The 17,307-nt window shown below is 47.6% G+C and overlaps 1 protein-coding gene across 1 annotated transcript in view; it reads left to right on the forward strand.

Annotated features, from left to right (window-relative positions):
* The window catches only part of Ppm1h (protein phosphatase, Mg2+/Mn2+ dependent 1H), a 166,844-nt gene that overhangs the window by 115,846 nt on the left and 33,691 nt on the right, over positions 1-17,307 (forward strand). The window contains exons 3-4 of the mRNA XM_055612004.1: positions 124-468; positions 8,890-9,002. Coding sequence (XP_055467979.1) covers positions 124-468; positions 8,890-9,002 — 458 coding nt within the window. The remainder of the gene's footprint in view (positions 1-123; positions 469-8,889; positions 9,003-17,307) is intronic.

Consider the following 17,307-nt stretch of genomic DNA (forward strand, 5'->3'; position numbering starts at 1 on the left):
GTTGGTGGCCCCAGTGACTAACGCAAGGGCTCAGCGTTTTCACCGGGTTTAATGACTCCACGGGTACCAGGCCGAAGACAGACTTCCGACCTGACTTTTCTGTCGCTCCCTCTCCCTCCTCAGGAGTCCGAGGGCATCTCCTGCCACTACTGGTCTCTGTTTGACGGCCACGCGGGCTCGGGGGCCGCGGTGGTGGCGTCGCGCCTGCTGCAGCACCACGTCACGCAGCAGCTGCAGGACCTCGTGGAGATCCTCAAGAACTCGGCCATCCTGCCCCCGACCTGCCTCGGGGAGGAGCCGGAGGGCACGCCGGCCCACGGCAGGACCCTCACCCGCGCGGCCTCGCTGCGAGGGGGCGTGGGGGGCCCCGGCTCCCCCAGCACGCCGCCCACGCGCTTCTTCACCGAGAAGAAGATCCCGCACGAGTGTCTGGTCATCGGGGCCCTGGAGAGCGCCTTCAAGGAGATGGTAGGTCCCCGGGGCCACTCGGGTGGCTCGAGCCAAAACCACGTTGCGCCCGCACGTTTGTTTTTTCTGCAACAAAGCTTATTGAAAGTCGCGGCAAGGTGCAGTTTCTGGAGTGGTTGCCAGCGGAAATTAAGACCGTGCCCCTTCCACTTCATCAGACTCCTGTTAACGCCGGCTGGCGTGGGTCACCCTGGTTGAAATGGGAGCACGGGCCGCCGTCCGTTTCACACGTGTGCAGGGTCCGGGCGTCCGGGAAGCCGTGTTTAGTAGCACACAAGTACCCTCCCTTTAAAAGTGGGCACGGACGCGGGGCAGGCACGATTAAGCCCCGCACTTGGAGGCGGAGGATCTCCGAATTCGAAGCCAGCCTGGTCTACAGGCCAAGTTCCAGGCCCGCTAAGGCCACACAGTGAAACCCTGTCTCAACATAATGGGGTGAAGCTGGGTGCGGCGGCTCAGGCCTTTAATCCCAGCACGCAGCACGCAGGGGGGCAGGGGCAGGCAGATGGATGTGAGTTTGAGACCAGCCTGGGCGACAAAGCGAATCCAGGACAGCCAAAGCTACAAAGAGAAACCCTGTCTAGACATTTAGAAAAGAAAATGGGGCGAGGGGAGGGCTCGGTGGGTGGTGTCGTTCGCGGTGCTCAAACAATAGTGCCTAGAGAACAGCAGTGGGGAGGGAGGAGGTCGGGTGGCAGGGTTCCATCCTCCCCCCAGCCCGGATTCCTCTGCTTCGCTGCCTGGGGCGGTCCAGTCAAGGTTGGCCTGAGCGACCCCGGCTGCCCCTGTACCTGGGAGGAGGCCTTGCATACTTCCTATCACATGACTTCCTCCCAACCTTGGCTTCACTTTCTCCTGAGGCCGGGGTTGAGCTTCCGAAGATTTTTCTCCCCTGAGCGGCAACCTGTGTGCCTGAGTGGGAAACGCTGAAGGGTGTTTAGAACGACCTGCCTGGAGGGCGGCAGTCAGGGGGGCTCTTAGCACCTGAAGGTGAGAGTGGTGGCAGGCCATTCTGTGGGGGCGGCTGGCAAGGCCTCACCGCCTCACCGCCTCACCCTCCACCCTCGCAGGCCCGGACCTTAAGGCTTCGCGCAGTGTCCTAGTCGGGAAGAAAAGTGGACAGCAGCGAGCATGGTTCCCGGATTGTTGATGCAAACTGTTTCTTATAAATATAAATGTAGTCACACCTCAGGTTTACCTGCGTGTCGCTCCAGCCCATGCCTTCTTGGTCCGTTTTAATCTCTGAACACATATATTTACCCTTCGGTTAGTGAGGAGGAAAGGTGGGAAAGTTGACTCCTTGTTGGTGAATATGTCCAGACACCAGTGGTGCACAGAACTCTGGGCGTTTAACGGCAACGGCGTGCCAGAGACCTCACGGAGTCAGAAAATGGACTGAGGGCAGCGTGGGGATTTTAATTCCCGTCAGTGGTTGCTGGGGCTGCAGAACGCCTTTGCCTTGGAACTGCTGTATTCCCAATTCCGTCCACTAGAGGCCAGTGCCACATTGGTAAAGGCCTCCCCAGCCACAGCTGCACCTGAACCGCCAAGCTTACTCAAATTATTCAGAAAAATACCTAAGAAGGGCCCCCATGCTTGTCTCAGCTTTTCAACTTAAGGCAGTTCACTGCCTGGAACTTCTTGTGAAAAGTGTGTGTGTGAGTACTTACCTAAGATATGTCACTTGCGTGTAACTGATTCAGTCAACAAATATTTGCTGAGAAACAACTCTTTGTCAAGCCCAAATGGGAGTAAAATAGAGAAAGTCAGGCATTCAACAAGTGAAAAAAAAGGGGGAGAAAGAGACAGAAGGAAGAGTTGGGAGGGCAGGCACATGCTCTGTGGGGGGCTGCCACGACACACCAGCTCTGCTCCCAGGAATGCTAAGCTGATTAGGGGGACAGTTATTCCACCCATCCCCTTAGCACGTGACTCCAATTTCCTGGGGCGAGGCTCCTGCCCAGATGATTGACTGACGGGCCTGGCTGGATCTCCTCCTAAGGGAGTAGACAGTAGTGTGTAATGTTCTCGTCTTTGAAGCAGAGACAGAGATGGGATAAGGAGAAACAGGACAGTTGTTTTATTCCTTTCCTGCCGTTCTCCAGGGAGAATGAAGGTGGTACCCCTTCCTCTGTGGCCTTAAAAGCTGCTAATTCCTATAGCAACATGCCACATACCGCTCCCGATGGTGCTTTAAACCATGTCAAAGGAGGTAACAAAACAGTGACAGCAGTCCAGCATGTATTTGGAAATCCCAAGACAGAACAAGGAGCACTGGTCTCTAGGGCACATGGGTGGTTTTCACAGAACACAGAGCAGCAGAAGGAAAAGGGGCATCACTTGACCCAAAGGCGGTGATGGCAGTTCCGGCAGAAGCTCTCTGCTTCTCTGAGATGGGTTCTTTGCATCTTTAAACCCACCGTGTGAGGTGTGTGGGGAAGGTGACCTCTGACCACTCGTCCAACACTCAGTACTAAGGCTGTCGGGGACAGGGTTAGCTCCACAACTCCTTTGTTGTATCACATCTTGGATCTGATTTCTACTGGGGTGGCCGTGTAGCTGTCTCCTCCTATTTACATTGTGGAAAATGAACGGTGGTCTCCTAAAGGAATCTCAGAGACTTTAGCCACAGAACTGACAGCATAGAAACTATGTTAGTACCCTCAAAATAATATCCTGAAAGTTATTGTCACCTTATATAAAATCATTTTTCTTCCCGGCTTCTCCTGGGAATGGGGATCCTCTGTCTCAAAGGAAAGTTTGGAGATTTTTTTTTTAAGTGCCAAATGCAACCTTTTTTTTTTTTTTTTTTTTTTTTTAATCTCCAATTTCATGGGTTCAAGTCCACTTGCCAACAATGATTTTCTAACAGTGCCTGGCTCAGTAGCTAGGCTGTTTCCTGGCCTGGGATGACAGGTGTGGATGAGATAAATGTTCTGAGTCCTAGTTCCACATCCATCCTCTAAGAAGAATGTTTTCACTGACTAGACAACAGTTAAGACTACAGGGGAAGTTATTTCCACCACTGGGGTAGCTGTCAGGGAACCAAGCCAACAGTGACCCACGCCAGCAGCTTACCACCTACAGGATTTGAGCTCAGGATGGAGCTAAGAGTATCTCAGAATCCTCACCTGCTTCCTTTCAGCATTGTTAGGTAGCTAGCTGGACAGGTGTGTCTGGGCCTTTAAAGAGGGACCCCCTCCCTTGTGGCCAACTTTGGACCTCACCTGCCATTTCCTGGTAACCCTAGAAAGGGAAAAAACAAAATTGCAACAACTCCCACCCTGGTAGAATTTTAACTTATTATATAAAAATATGGAGGTGCCAAGGTTTTCTCGAGACCTATTAACTACTTCGACTTGGCCAAAAGAATGGAATCTACCTCTGGCCCAGAGTGTCGACCTGACATCCTCCTCTGCTCAGGAAATTAGAGCATTGCATGCATTGCTCCTTCCCTTGGAATTACCCAGCTGGAAGTGCCAAACACCTGTCTCCCAGGAAATATGATTCACCTGAGGACATGCCAAGGCTATGGAAGGAATAATTATCCACCTAATTAAATTAACAGAAGCCCTTCCCTCAGTCCAGGGCCGTACGGAGGCTCCACTGTGCAACCTGCCCGATCTTCCACCTCCTCCCTTCTTCCTCAGGCCTCACTGTATTTTCCCTGACACTCTGGGCTTCCTCACTCTTCTCTGAAGCTGACCTTCCCTTCTGCCATGCAGCTGTTTGCCAGCCTCCACGGCTGAACATCCTTGGATCCTAACTCAAGAAGGCATAGATCACTGTCTTCTGATCCCTCACCTGCCAAGATTTACAGCTTGCCTGTCCTGTTGTTCTTCTCTCAGTCTAAAAACAAATTGTCCTGGAGATTCCTCCTTCACTGGGGAGACAAAGAACCCAAAAGGAAACCCCAATGGTGTGGAAGTGAGGTTTTTGCAACAGAGAAGAATGTCCTAGAAGCTTTTGTAAGGGAGGGGGAAAAAGCATTTGTGGGGTTTTTTTTAGATTTGTTTGTTTATGTGTATGGGTCTTTTGTCTGCATGTATGTCTGTGTTCCAGTATGTGCAGTACCCTCCGAAAAAAGGAGTCAGCTCCCCTTGGAACTGGAGTCACAGACGGTTGAAAACAAACGCACTGTGGGTGCTGGAAAGTGAATCCCAGTCCTTTGGAAGGGCAGTCGGTGCTCTTAACCACGGAGTCATCTCTTCAGCCCCAATACTGGCAATATTTTAGCTTGTAAAATTACTCTACATCTCTATTGCTGGCAAATGTTTCGGGGTCGGGGGGGGGGGGACAAATAATGACGTAATAAAAGTGTGAGAATGAAAACCTGATTTATAATTTATGAATTCTAGATTTCAGTTAGCGTATTCCTGATAAGTTTAAAGGGTAAGCTTCTTTATTTAAGCTTAGTTTTGTTTAGTCTTTATTTTTGCTGCAAAAGGAAGATCTTTTAGGAAGGGATGGGCCTGTAATTCCATAATGGTCAGCAGGTGGCGATATTGGAAAGTCCTGGTTTTTTAGTTTTTATTTTTTAATTTTTTTTTTTTTTTTTCCCTCCTCTTGGAAACTCATTGCCTAGCTGGCAGATGGCCTTGTTCTCAGAATAAGCCAGGAAGAGACCGGATCCTAAGACCATGCTGAAGCTTATTATTTGTGACTGACACTGTTAGCAGTGTGCTCAGAACCATATTATAACCCAGCCAGGGGTAGCTGCCAGGTGTATTAAAACTGCTAGGCGCTGGCTCTCTTCTGGCCAGCAGTGCTTTCCTTTCTCAACCTAGGGCTGGTGAGCAACAAAGACTGGGCCTGGAGTTGCGTCATTTCTGAGACTTTCAAATCAGTGCAGTCATTCTGGGTAATAAATATATATATATTTTTCCCTACAATTTTTTCCTGTTGAGTGAGTGTTATTTCACACACGTCTCTGCGTCCTTTCTGTTCCCACTCCAACAACAACAACAGAAAGAGCAAATCCAAGCTGCGTATCACAAGAATTGGCTCTGAGATGAACCTCACCCAAATGTGCCGTTTAAGCAATTGCAACTCGGAATAACTCAGTTTTGCTCTGTAGAATGTTTCCTTGGATGGCGTCAGGACTGGGTTGAGCAGTCCTTGAATCAGCTCAGTGGTCCTTTGGCATTTAGAGACACATGAAAGGAATGATAGCATGTAGATGTTCTGCTAGTAAGTTATTGTAGATGACATTGCGATTTTTTTCTTTACCTAAAGTGTATAGCTTAGGCTAATTTTAAAGATTGGGGATTTTTAAAAGGAAAGGCAGCTAATTCCACAGTAAATGCATCTTATTGACTGCGTTTATCTAAATGTTTAATCTCATAGTAAAAGAGCCACCCAGATGGCCTTTTAAATGTGCCTTTTAGTACAAAGATTTTCTGAATCTTCTGGAGAGGAGTAGGTGGTGTGTGTAGGAAAAAAAATAACTGTGCTATTTTGGCTTCTAGGGAGGAGGGGAAAGCAGCAATTATTTTTAGAATCTGTTCTAGTTGCACACAGTTTTAGAAGCTATGGGGAGTGTGTGTTCAAGTCAGTGAATTCTTCAGGGGCATGAATTCTGCTGAAACATACCTTTCAAATCCCGGTGATAGTACTGGGAGAGAGCACACTTCTCATTACCGTGTGCACATGTGTGTTCCCTCACAGGTGTGTAGGAGGGGCTGGTCAGATCCTGCATGTGGGAGCAGGGTTTCTTGGATTAAACAGTAGTTAGACTTGAGTCTGTTCTTTATAAGTATCATTGCTTATTCAGAGGGAGGTACTGAAAGAATATTGAAATGTAAAAAAGGAGGAAGGAGCAAATTAAAATATGTGTGTGTGTGTGTGTAGTATCTGTTAATTTATATTAAGGTATAAGCTGTATAAACTAACCAGAATGATCCCCAGCATTAAAAGTAAATATGAACTTTACCGCTGTAACAGAACAACTTATTGTTGAATACTGTCTTGATCCTCCCTCAAGGATTAAATACTTTTGAAATCAGACATTCTTATGTAGAAGCCACAATAAAGAATGCCCCCAGTCACAACCCAGAATAAACTTCTCCGCCCCAGTCCCTAGGGATTCTTTGCCATAAAGCCCTTTAACACAGAATCGTTGTAGGGGTTTCTTTTTTTGTTTGTTTGTTTGTTTGTTTGTTTTCCTTCTGGATTGCTCTAGTGCTTCACTTAAGCCTATCAAACATCATTCCCATTCCAGTCCATATGCATCGTGCAAACACTTGAGTTCATAAAGAATTTTTAATAAATAGCGTCTTTCATTCAGACTTACATGTTCAAGCAAATATTGATTGCAGCTACGAAGGGATAATTTTCATAGCGAGAGCAGTGATTTTCAGCATGCTAGAAACAGTCGTGTTGGGTGTGGATTGGATATACTGGTTTATTGTACATTAAATGTACATGTAGTTACTATATTTAAAATGGACATATTTCAACCTTTTTAGTCTTTTGATGCAAAAAGTTAACAAGGCTCCTCACAAAAGGATTCTTTATAGTCTTGAAGCTAAACACAGAAAAATCCAGCTCTTGTGATGTTATCTCTCTCCTCCCTTCCTTGAGAGACTCTTCCCCACCTAGCTGCACATCCCTCCCACCCTTTGCCGTGAGCGAGGGCCGTGGCCTCGCTGGCCCTCGCTGGTGTCTGACTGTCCTCTGCCTGGTGGAATGTGGCATTTGTGAAGAGTTAGCCTCCATTTCTCCTGCCATGGGGAAGGCAGTAAGAAAATGTCTGGGAGATCCAGACATGTTTTAAGTGTGTTTCTTGTCATTTGTCCATGTAACAGGCATTTACTAAATCTGGTGTTTTAACTGGCCTGATACAGATGGTGAGGGTTCACAGGGGACAAGAATGGCCATTGCTCTCATTTGTGAAGTTTCTGGGCTGTGGGAAGGATCCTGTGGCTGTGGCCCCACCCCCACCGTGCCACCTAATTTAACCGTCTTAACGGTTTATAGACCATTTAAGTAAGTAAATGCTAAAACGTAATGTGGTGCGCTGAACGGCTCTCACGCTTGGCCACCGCAGCCGTGGAGCTGCTCTCCTCTGCTGCAGACTCCTCAGTTTTTCTAAATTCCCACACACATCCCGCTTCACCCTTGCCATGGCTCCTCGGCCCCTTACCCAGTTCTCTTCCAGTACGTTGGCTCCTCCATCCTGTCTTGGTATGGCTTTTTCCTTACTATATATTTGCCTTTATTTGTTTAGACAGGGTCTTGTATAGCCCTTCTGCGTCATGCTCCTGCAGGCATGTCTGACCAGATCTATCTTCTGCCTGTTTTTTAAGCAGTTGCTGCTCCATTCTGTGCCCTCAGCTTGGGAAACTACTGATGGTTGCTCTGCCATCATTCCTAACACCTAGAGCTGGTGTACAGTGCTGGGTGACTTAAATAGCCTCCCTCCTCCCTTGAGGGAGCCAGCTGAGGCAGCTAACTTCCAACTCCAAGTCACAAAAGTACACAGGAGCTCACTCTGCAGAGAGCACTGTCAGAACAGCCAGGGCCCCGTTTCCCGCTCTTGTAACTTTTACCCAACCAGCCTTCTCTCTCATGCTACCTCAACAGTGGTTGATGTCCAGTGTAGAAAGAAAAACATGTTCCACTCCTGTTTTCACAGAGACACAGGTCGTTTGGTTCTGTGGGTAACACAGACTTGTCTTGGAGCTGTCTGTCAGCGGGAGTGTTGGTCTGATTTTCATTTCTCTGAGGTGCTTCATTCTCTGGCAGGTACTACAGGTTTGGAGGAGACTCCGTTTTGGACAGGGTCTAATCTCAGTCCAGGTAGACACAGGCAGTGGCCCCCCGCTCTGTATCTGAGCAACATGTTGATGATGAGGGCCCTGTGGCCATAATGAGATCGCACATGCAGTGCGCTTAGCCCAATCCCTGATCTGGAGAAAGTGTGTGTGGGCCGCTCCAGCATCGGGTGTGCATCCCGTTGTACCTGTGGCTACGGAAGAGGAAACAGTTCAGAAGCACCTGTGTTGAATAGTGGACAGTTAATTCACTCTTTATGTCACCTCTTTTTTATTGAACTATAAAGACTGTTACTTCAAGGCTTTGCGTTAGAAACATAGCTGATGTCCAGGTAGTTGGCATTCCTAGGTTGATTCCTGTCCCACATGGCAACTCGGGCAGCTCGTGCACAGACGAGATTTCCCGTAAGCTGTGGTATCTATTAGCTGAGGCTTAGATTTGCCTCAACTCGCGTTTGCCCGATGTGTCCATGTGTCCTTTGGTCCCGGGTCTGCTCTCCAGTGGTCCGATAGGAAAGCAGGTTCTGAGGGTTGTCTGGTCCCTTCTGGAAGGACACCAGACTTAAGGCTGTGCCAAGTGAAGGACGGAAGGCTTTCCATAGGCACAAGTCCTGCACAACTTCACTGGTGTTCCCTTCTTCTCCAGGACCTGCAGATAGAACGAGAGAGGAGTGCGTACAACATATCCGGCGGCTGCACGGCCCTCATCGTCCTTTGCCTTTTGGGGAAGCTGTATGTGGCGAATGCTGGAGATAGCAGGTAAGCAAGCTAGCTCTCCGGTCCTTGCTAGCATCCAGTTCCTCTGACAGTGTCTACCTGCTCCTTAATTAAACGATTGGAAAGGAAACTGTTTTGGTTGGGATTAAATGTGACAAGCACGAGTTTCCTACATTAGGACAGAAATGCATTTGGTTGTTTGGTCGGTCGGTCAGTCGGTTGCTTTTTTGAGCAGGGTTCAAAAAAGGGTTGACACAGGGTTTTTCTGTGTCACCCTGGCTGTGCTGGAGCACTCTGTAGAGCAGACTGGCCTTGAACTCAGAGATCTGCCTGCCTCTGGCTTCCACAGGCTAGACATGCATTCAAGAACAATCGGGTCGTTCGCTATTGAAGGGCGAGGGCTTTGTGACTTGTTCATACTCACAGTTGGGGCATGCCCTGAGTCAGTCTAATCCAGGAGTGCTCAAACCCGGTTGATGGCTTTGGAACTTGATTGTCAGTAAAAAGCTTAGCAGTGTAAAATTTTGCCCTGTAAATGGCAGGGTATTTAAGACACTGTTTGTCCCATGGCTCCTGCTCCCCAGTGGGCATTGAGGTTCGGCAGCTGGGATGTCTCAACACTGGATGAAGAAATGAATGGGGGCCAACCAGAGCTGAGTGGCCTCAGGAAGGAGCTGGCCATCCTAGCCTTACAGGGGCAGGGCAGGGAGAACCACTAGTATGTAAGCAGTAGGCCAGAGCCACAGGAAGCCTTGAAGAAAAGCACTTTCCTCTCCTGTGTCTCTCCAGGCTTCTTACTGGTTGAGCCCACTGGGCTCTAGCCAGCCAGCAGGTGGCACCGGGACTGTATGGAGGTGAGCATGCCAGGCACAGACAATGTCAAGGCTGGGCCTAGTGGAAAGCAGTCACTTCCTTCCTTCTTTGCATAACCAAGAGTTTACCAGCTTCTGCACAGAAATCAGTGGCGTGTAAATGGGCACTGAGGGGGTGGGGGACTTCTTGTTCAGTTCTGGAGATGGCAAACAGAAGTGGTGGCTCAGTTCCGCCCTGAGAGACTGCACGTGTGAATCGGCCACGTGCTCACACTCCCCGTTTGCCTGTATGTCTCAGCCCTAGTCTGTTAATGTTAGTCCTGGTGCCTGACGGTCCAGGCCTCAGCACCTCCTTCCGGGTGACCTCAGGTCCCGAAGTGGACTCCATGTCAGTGTCCAGAATGCTTTTAGTGCAGATAATCCTTCTTCAAAACTGTAGCTCTTCTTTAGTGCACCGCCTGTATTTTTTTTAGTACAGCCTTTGCTTTGGGAGCCATGGTCTCTTTCAGCCAGGCCTAACCAAGTGATGGCTTATGCAGTCCCAGAAACTCCCTGCCCAGGACCTTGTCAGTTCCCAGTGTTCATGTTCCCAGTGTTCAGTTCATTTTTTTTTTTTTTTTTTACCATGAGTTTCCAGACCTTGGTTTTCACATGCATAAATGTACTGGCATTGGACCACATGACATCTAGAATTTATGGCTTGCTAAAGGTTAATCTAGGGGAACGATACTTTTGAAAAGTAAAGTCATGCTACTTTAGCCAGTCTTTGTGACATTTCTTTGTGAAATGTCATCTTTCTTAGAGCCTGTTGTTAAATTATTAATGTAACCAAGGCCCCCATTTTTCTAAGTGCCCATAAAAATGTTTTACATTTATTTCTAATTTTAAAAGCCTAATAAATACCCATTTTCTTAATAAAGCTATGATTCACAGAGTAAAAATTATCCTACAACCCAGGAAGCTTAAATTATATTTGTGGTTCTCAGACCCCAGTGTCCAAATACAAAGTTGGGGTTTTATAGCTAATTGGTTGGGTTTGGTATCCACATGTGGAACATAATTCATAAAGGACAATAGGAACTGGTGTTTTATTACGCTATTCAAATGATCGTTTATGGAATACTTACTCCTTGAGATGTTGCCTGCAGCTTTTTCAAGAGTGATAGAAACTGAAGTCATCTTAGACCATCATTGCCTGCTCTGTTTACTAATGATGTATCTTAGGTTCTTCAGCTGAAAGCACTGTTATTCTCAGGAAAGAACTACAGTGTAATCATCTTCATATCAAGACTGTAGGTTATCATTTGTGAACGAGCAGTCAGGAATCCAAAGATGAGGAGGAGGAGGGTTAGAGCTGAGAGAAAATGCCCGCAACAGGGCCCTGATTAATTAAGTGCTAATTTTTTCTATTGTTAGATAATAACTGTCATGTGTTTATACATTAAGGCTTAACAGTTTGTAGGGTGAAAACAAACCTCTGTTGTGTGTTCCCTGCCGTGTAATTACCTTCAGAATAGAATGAAAGAAGCCGTTCACTCGTTTGGTTGAGGCCGCCCGTGGTCAGAGTATTTTCTGGGTCACTTATCTGTATGTCATCTGCTTTACCATCAGGCTTTGAGTGTGCCCCGGGGTTGTCTTCAGGAAATGCTGCTGGGAGTGTCTGTGGTTTACCAGTGTTTGACTCAGTGTCATCTTCCGTGCACAGTGGTGGGTGACTCACCCACAGTGGGCTGGCCCAGAGAAGACACAGACTTCCCTTGGCTGGTTAGCCGGAGCTCACCAGCCATCTGGAAACATGCAGCGACTGCATGATTCTCAGTTCCTTATCTCTCCCAGCAAAGGTAGTCAACATCTCGGGATCCAAAGGGATTAGCAGAGAAGCAGGTGGTGGGCAGATTTTCACTCTGAGCGAAAATGAAGCAGGAGCATGGAGATGTCATGCGAAGCAGCGTGAAGACTATATCACCCATTGTGTTTGAGTCATCAGCTCTTTGGGGTTGTGCTCTTCTTCAGTCTAGGAAGGTGCTCTGGCTCCATTTTAGAAGATGATTTCATTTCGTTTCTAGAGAACTAGGCACTGAGGAAGCAAAGCCATTACTGCTTATTTCAAACAATGTCTAAAGGTTTGGCAACTGAGACTGGGTGAGCTCATTCAGATTAAAGAAAGGCATTTAAGAATCATTAACGTCTTGATTCCATGCTTGCAAGGATTGTAATAACAGGCAGCAGTGAGACAGCCAAGTGCTAGGCACTTGATTAATACTAGAACAAGATCACGTTTAATTCTGTCAATAGTAGAGTGAAAAGTAGGAATTCCTAATGTCAGATACATGCGGTTTATGAGAATCAGTTTTCTCAAGATCCCTAGCTATTAAGGAGCAGAATCCAGGACTGGAGTGAAAGAGTCAGGTCCTCGGGTACTGCATTCATCCTCCCATCTGTCCATCTGCCCACACTAAGACTTAATCTGAGCATCGCTAAGGCAAGAATTTCTAGTTAACATTTTAACTCCCCGTCTATCTCTTGAAACACACTTCATAACCAGCAGCATCTCTGGGTTTACCCAGAATGGATTACACATATAAGTAATTGGATAGCTACATTTAGAAACTTTTTATTTTTTATTTTGGAGACTGAGTCTATGTAGCCCAGGCTCGCCTTTACCTCCTCATTGTCCTGTCTCTCTTTTCTGAGTTCCGGGATTATGGTAGTCATACATCACCATGCCTAGCTCCCAGAGATTAATGTAAATGGGTTGCGTCTGTCTAGTTATTTTTCTATCACTGTGATAAAACACCATGGCCAAGACACCATATAAAAGAGTTTATTTAGGAGGTTTTGAAGAGGTCAAGTCTATGACCATCGTAGCAGGAAGTGTGACCTCAGACAAGCACGGTAGCACGGTGCTGGAACAGTAGCCTAGAGTGCCGTCTCCATCCCTAAGTAGGAGGCAGAGAGAGAAAACTCAAAGCCCAACCCCCTGACACACCTCCTCCAACAAGGCCGCACCTCCTAATCCTTCCCAAACAATTCTACCAACCAGGAACCAAGTATTCAGATACATAAGCCAATGGATGTTCCTTCAGATCACCAAAGCAGATAGGCTTTGAGTAACCCAGCCTGTCCTTTCCTAGTGTAGAGAAAGGTGTTCTTCAAAACAAGAACAGTCAGCTTCCTAAAGGTCACAGTGCTGAGACCAGTTTAAAAGTTGTGTTTTCATTTTGAAGATAGCCTGTTGAATCAGTGTAACTTGCCTCTCAACCTCCAATACCATTGAGTTTTTAAAAAGAAACAAAGAAAATCACATGCAAAAAAAAAAAAAAAAAAAATCTGATGCTGTTTTAAGTAAGTTTGTGACTATGTTGACAGTGTTCACAGTCTTCCTCACTGGGTACAATCCAATGGGGCATGGGTTAGACACATCATTCTAATTGCATCTTGGAAGTTGGGCCAGCATGGTGTCCTTTCAGTTTTCCTTTCACTCGTTTTTCAGTTTGCAGAATTTTCCCATTTAACTTAAAGCTTTCTCTGTTAGGTCAGAGGTGAATTCCTACAGCAAGTCTGAGCTTTCTTGAGGATAGGATTTAGATTATTAAACAAGATTTACATTTCTAAATTCGAAACCAATTACACATCTCTGGTGTCTCCTCTCACAGGCCTCTCCCCTCTGCTGCTGGAAAGATAATGAGACATTATGTAACTGCCTCAGGCCCTGGAGACAGTAAAGGACCATGCAGTCTTATTTTTATGTGCCTGTGTTTCACCAGTGGGCAGTGCAGCCCTTTCATCCAGCTCCTCGTTGCTTTAAGTGCCTCATCTGCCCGTGCCCACCAGCCTGCCCCTTTGATAGGAGCCTTTCTCTGAGTGCGGAAATACACATGGTCGGCTTCCACTGGCTGCTTGGGGTCTATTACACCTCTCGTTTTCTTTGACATATATCTAAAAATCCAGCACAGAACCAAGATGAAACACCGTTCTCCACTGTGCAAGTTAAATGGGCTGTTTCTGCCGTTTTTTTGTTTTGTTTTGTTTTTGTTTTTTTTGTTTTGTTTTAATCTTAGCACTATCCAAATCCTGTAGAAGGGATTAGGAGTAAGCAAATAATACAGTCAGACGAGGACAGATACACAGAGGCAGACCTGTGTTTTTCCTGTGGAGGCCTTGTAGGCCACACACAGGGCTCCAGGACATGCCTCGTCTCCTCAGCATGTGGTTCCCTAAAGCAGCATCAGTACTTGGGCACCTGTGCAGAAGAGCCAGTTACTGCTCTGCCATTGGCAGCCCACGTCAGAAACCCCAAGGCGGGCAGCCTGTAGTCTGTGCCATAGCGAGTCGTCCATGCAGTGTGGACGGGTGCTGCTCGCCTGGTTGGTGCACAGCTGCGATCCCAGTATTTGGGAGGCTGAGGCAGAACGAGCGTGTGTTCAAGAGCCGGCTACAGAGCAAGACTCTGCCTAAGAACCACTGTCTTACGGTCTGCTCTGGGCCTCTGAGAGAATGAGGAAAGAGTCACTATGTCCTCAGGGTCACAGAATGATAGCTCCTCCTGGCTGGGTAGGGGCGGTGTGAAACTCAGTAGGCACACATGCAGCTGTACAGCACACGAGAGAGTGTTTCCTCTTCCCCTCCAGGGTGCTGCTGCCTGAGCGGGAAGGGCCAGCCCACAGCTCTGTCCTGTGGCTTGGGGTCTCTTAGTGACAACCTGATACTCTAGAATATGGGTCTAGTCATCCAAAAGTGGAATTAGAATGGAAATTCTTGTATGACCCAGCCCTCTTCTCAGCCACAATGCTCTTAGCTGGGGCGAGGTAGCTCCTCAAGAAACCGCTGCTGTAGCCTTAGCTCCTCCTCTGTGAGTCCGATATAGCCTTAGCTCCTCCTCTGTGAGTCTGATGTCTTCTGTCTTTTCTCAGCCTGCTGGGAGACTGAGCCAGAAGTCTCATGGTATTTATAGAAAAGAAGTGTTTGCATGGGAAAGTATTAGCACCCGGTTAGGTTAGTGACCATTTTGATCCATTTATTCTTGGCACTAGTGATAGCCATCACAGTGCAGTAAGGTTGCCACCAAGGTCAGAATCCATTGTAACAAGTCCTGTCTGTGGTCCTCTCTGCTGTATTATTCTGCAGCATCATTGCGGTTATGAAGAGTGGCAGCAAGCTAGGTTGGCATTTTGGGTCATTTCATGGTACAAATACTTTGGTGAAACCATACTGTTTTCGTAAATGAAACCTTCCCTGATCTGTCCTTAGCAGGAAGTGCTACATGAGGCCTTAAGTGTTTTGTGATAAGGTTTTTGATATCTGCCAAACTGTTCATAACTGGTTTTCAGATGGTCCCTTTGTCCAGGAAGTTATCTGGATACTCTGGGCATTTGACCTCCATCTTTGTTCTTTACTAAAGAAAGGCAGGTACCAAATGCCAGGAGCAAGTATGGTGTGGGTGTTGGTAGCGAGCAGGTAGGAAGAAAGGTAGCCTTTGTGAGCTGCTGTGGCAGAATGAAGTTCAGCAAAATAGAAAAGTTCAAATACTGGAGTGTGGAGAAGCTGGTCCTCTGGAGAAGCATCTCCTCACCTCTGCAGAGAGCATCCTGTCTCACTGTTAGTGTGCATCCTTAGGATGCCGCAGAGCTGGGAGATACTGCTTCACTCATGTACCAGACACAGACCTGCTGCATGCGTTGTTTGACACAGGCTTGAGGACGTGGCCATGATCTGAGCAAGCCCAATCTCGTACAGGTCAGGAATGGGGATGAGGCACAGCAATAGCATGTTGAGGGCTGCCTGGGGATGATGTCTAGAGAGAAAGTTGAGATAACGAGACCTAAACCACACAGAGGGGCAGGAGATGCATTTTCACATGGGGCAGAGTGGAGAGGTGAGCAGAGGACTAAAGGAAGTGAGGCCGCAGCCACGCTAGCATCTGGGAGGAAGTCTGGTGAGCAGAGAAACGTGGACCAGGTTAAGACAGTGCTGGAATGGGAGATACGTGTTCAAATGAGTTAGTTAATGCATTAATTCCACTCACAATGTACTTGCACGCCTACTACGTATATGACAAAAGCCTTGCTCTCATGGAGTTTACACCGTCATGTGGGAGAGGAAGCCAAGATAAATAGAATAACGACAACGAAAGCATATCACTTGTGTAAAACCACCTCAGCTTTATATGGCAACTGGATGCTTTTGAAGTGCTGGTTCCAAACACCTCCTTGCTGTATGGTAAGCGCCCAATAAGCCATAGTTAGGAGTAGTGACTATCTGAATGCTTCCTTGGTTTGCATCTACTGCAGACAGAAAGGCTGCACCTCTGCTGTATCTTAGTTGACAGTCAGTGGGGTGTGAAGTCAAACAAATTGTGTGTTACAGAAGAAACGGCTCGAAATGGAAGGGGGGTGTGAGCTCCTGTGCAGGTGTAGCGAGTGTGTTACAAACTTTTGTGCTTGCCTTCTTGTCTGCTGTGGGGCTCAGTGTAGACTATCACTCAGCCAATACTGCTGCCAGATAGTCATACCAGACCCTGGAACGCTGTTCTTACCTTACTGGATCTGAGCAGCATCCTGACTTCAAGCCAGAGGTCCTCGGGATGCTGCTCAGATCCAGTAAGGTAAGAACAGCGTTCCTGGCCTCAGCTACTTTTGTGCTCTGTGACCTTGAGCAGAGTACACATCTCTGCCCCCTCCTTATCAATACTCTAAAGGTATCAGAGTCTTTTTCTAAGATACATGTATCTGAGTGAGGTGCTCCAGGACAGCCATGTTTGCTCTCACAGACACCAGTATTCTCCCTAAAAGGCTACAGGAGTGTCCTTTACCTCCCCAGACAAAGTACCTGTCCTCCGCCTGCAGAGTGTGACGGGAAGAGCCCCTCAGAGATGGTGTCACACCAGGAAGCACTAGGGCACCTTCTGCTAGGTCCCTGTTCCTGGCAGCTGAGGTGTAATTGCATTAAGCCACGTGTTAATTACTGTTTCGCTACATCACCAGCAGGCAGTCTGCAGGCCCAGCCAACATTCCTGCAGGGACTTTCAGGCTCACTGCCCTGCAAATGTCCAGCGGAGCTTGGCAGAGGAAATTACACTCAGTGAGTTTTCCTATCTGTGTGTGATGTGAGTATACAAGTATATAAAAATGTACTATGATCTGTGCAAAATATGTCCCAGGTTGAGCTTAAAAGAAATTGGACAAAGGGCTTGGAGGACAACCAGATGCCAGGCCTCTCTTCCCTTAACACTGGGTATTTCCAAGGCTTCGAACCCCGCTCTCTTCAGTTCCAGGGAGATGCAGACTTCTTCCACTATTGTGGTTGGTCTCGGTGCCTCTAAAACCACGTCTAGCCCCACACATCTTCATCCCGCCCCCCCCCGCCCCTCCCAGCTTCTTCACCTTCGCCTCCCTGAGTTTTCTCGTCTTACACACATGACTTCTTGCTGTTTTGCCTTCCCAGCTGGTTTCCTTTCTGTACAGGGTTGAGCTCCATGCTCTTTCTTCCCGTTAGTCCCTGTTTGCTTTGTCGTGTTACCTGGTGAATAGCTCTCC

Source organism: Psammomys obesus, unplaced genomic scaffold, assembly GCF_907164565.1.
Source record: "Psammomys obesus unplaced genomic scaffold, mPsaObe1.curated_primary_1811, whole genome shotgun sequence".
Lineage (NCBI taxonomy): Eukaryota > Metazoa > Chordata > Mammalia > Rodentia > Muridae > Psammomys > Psammomys obesus.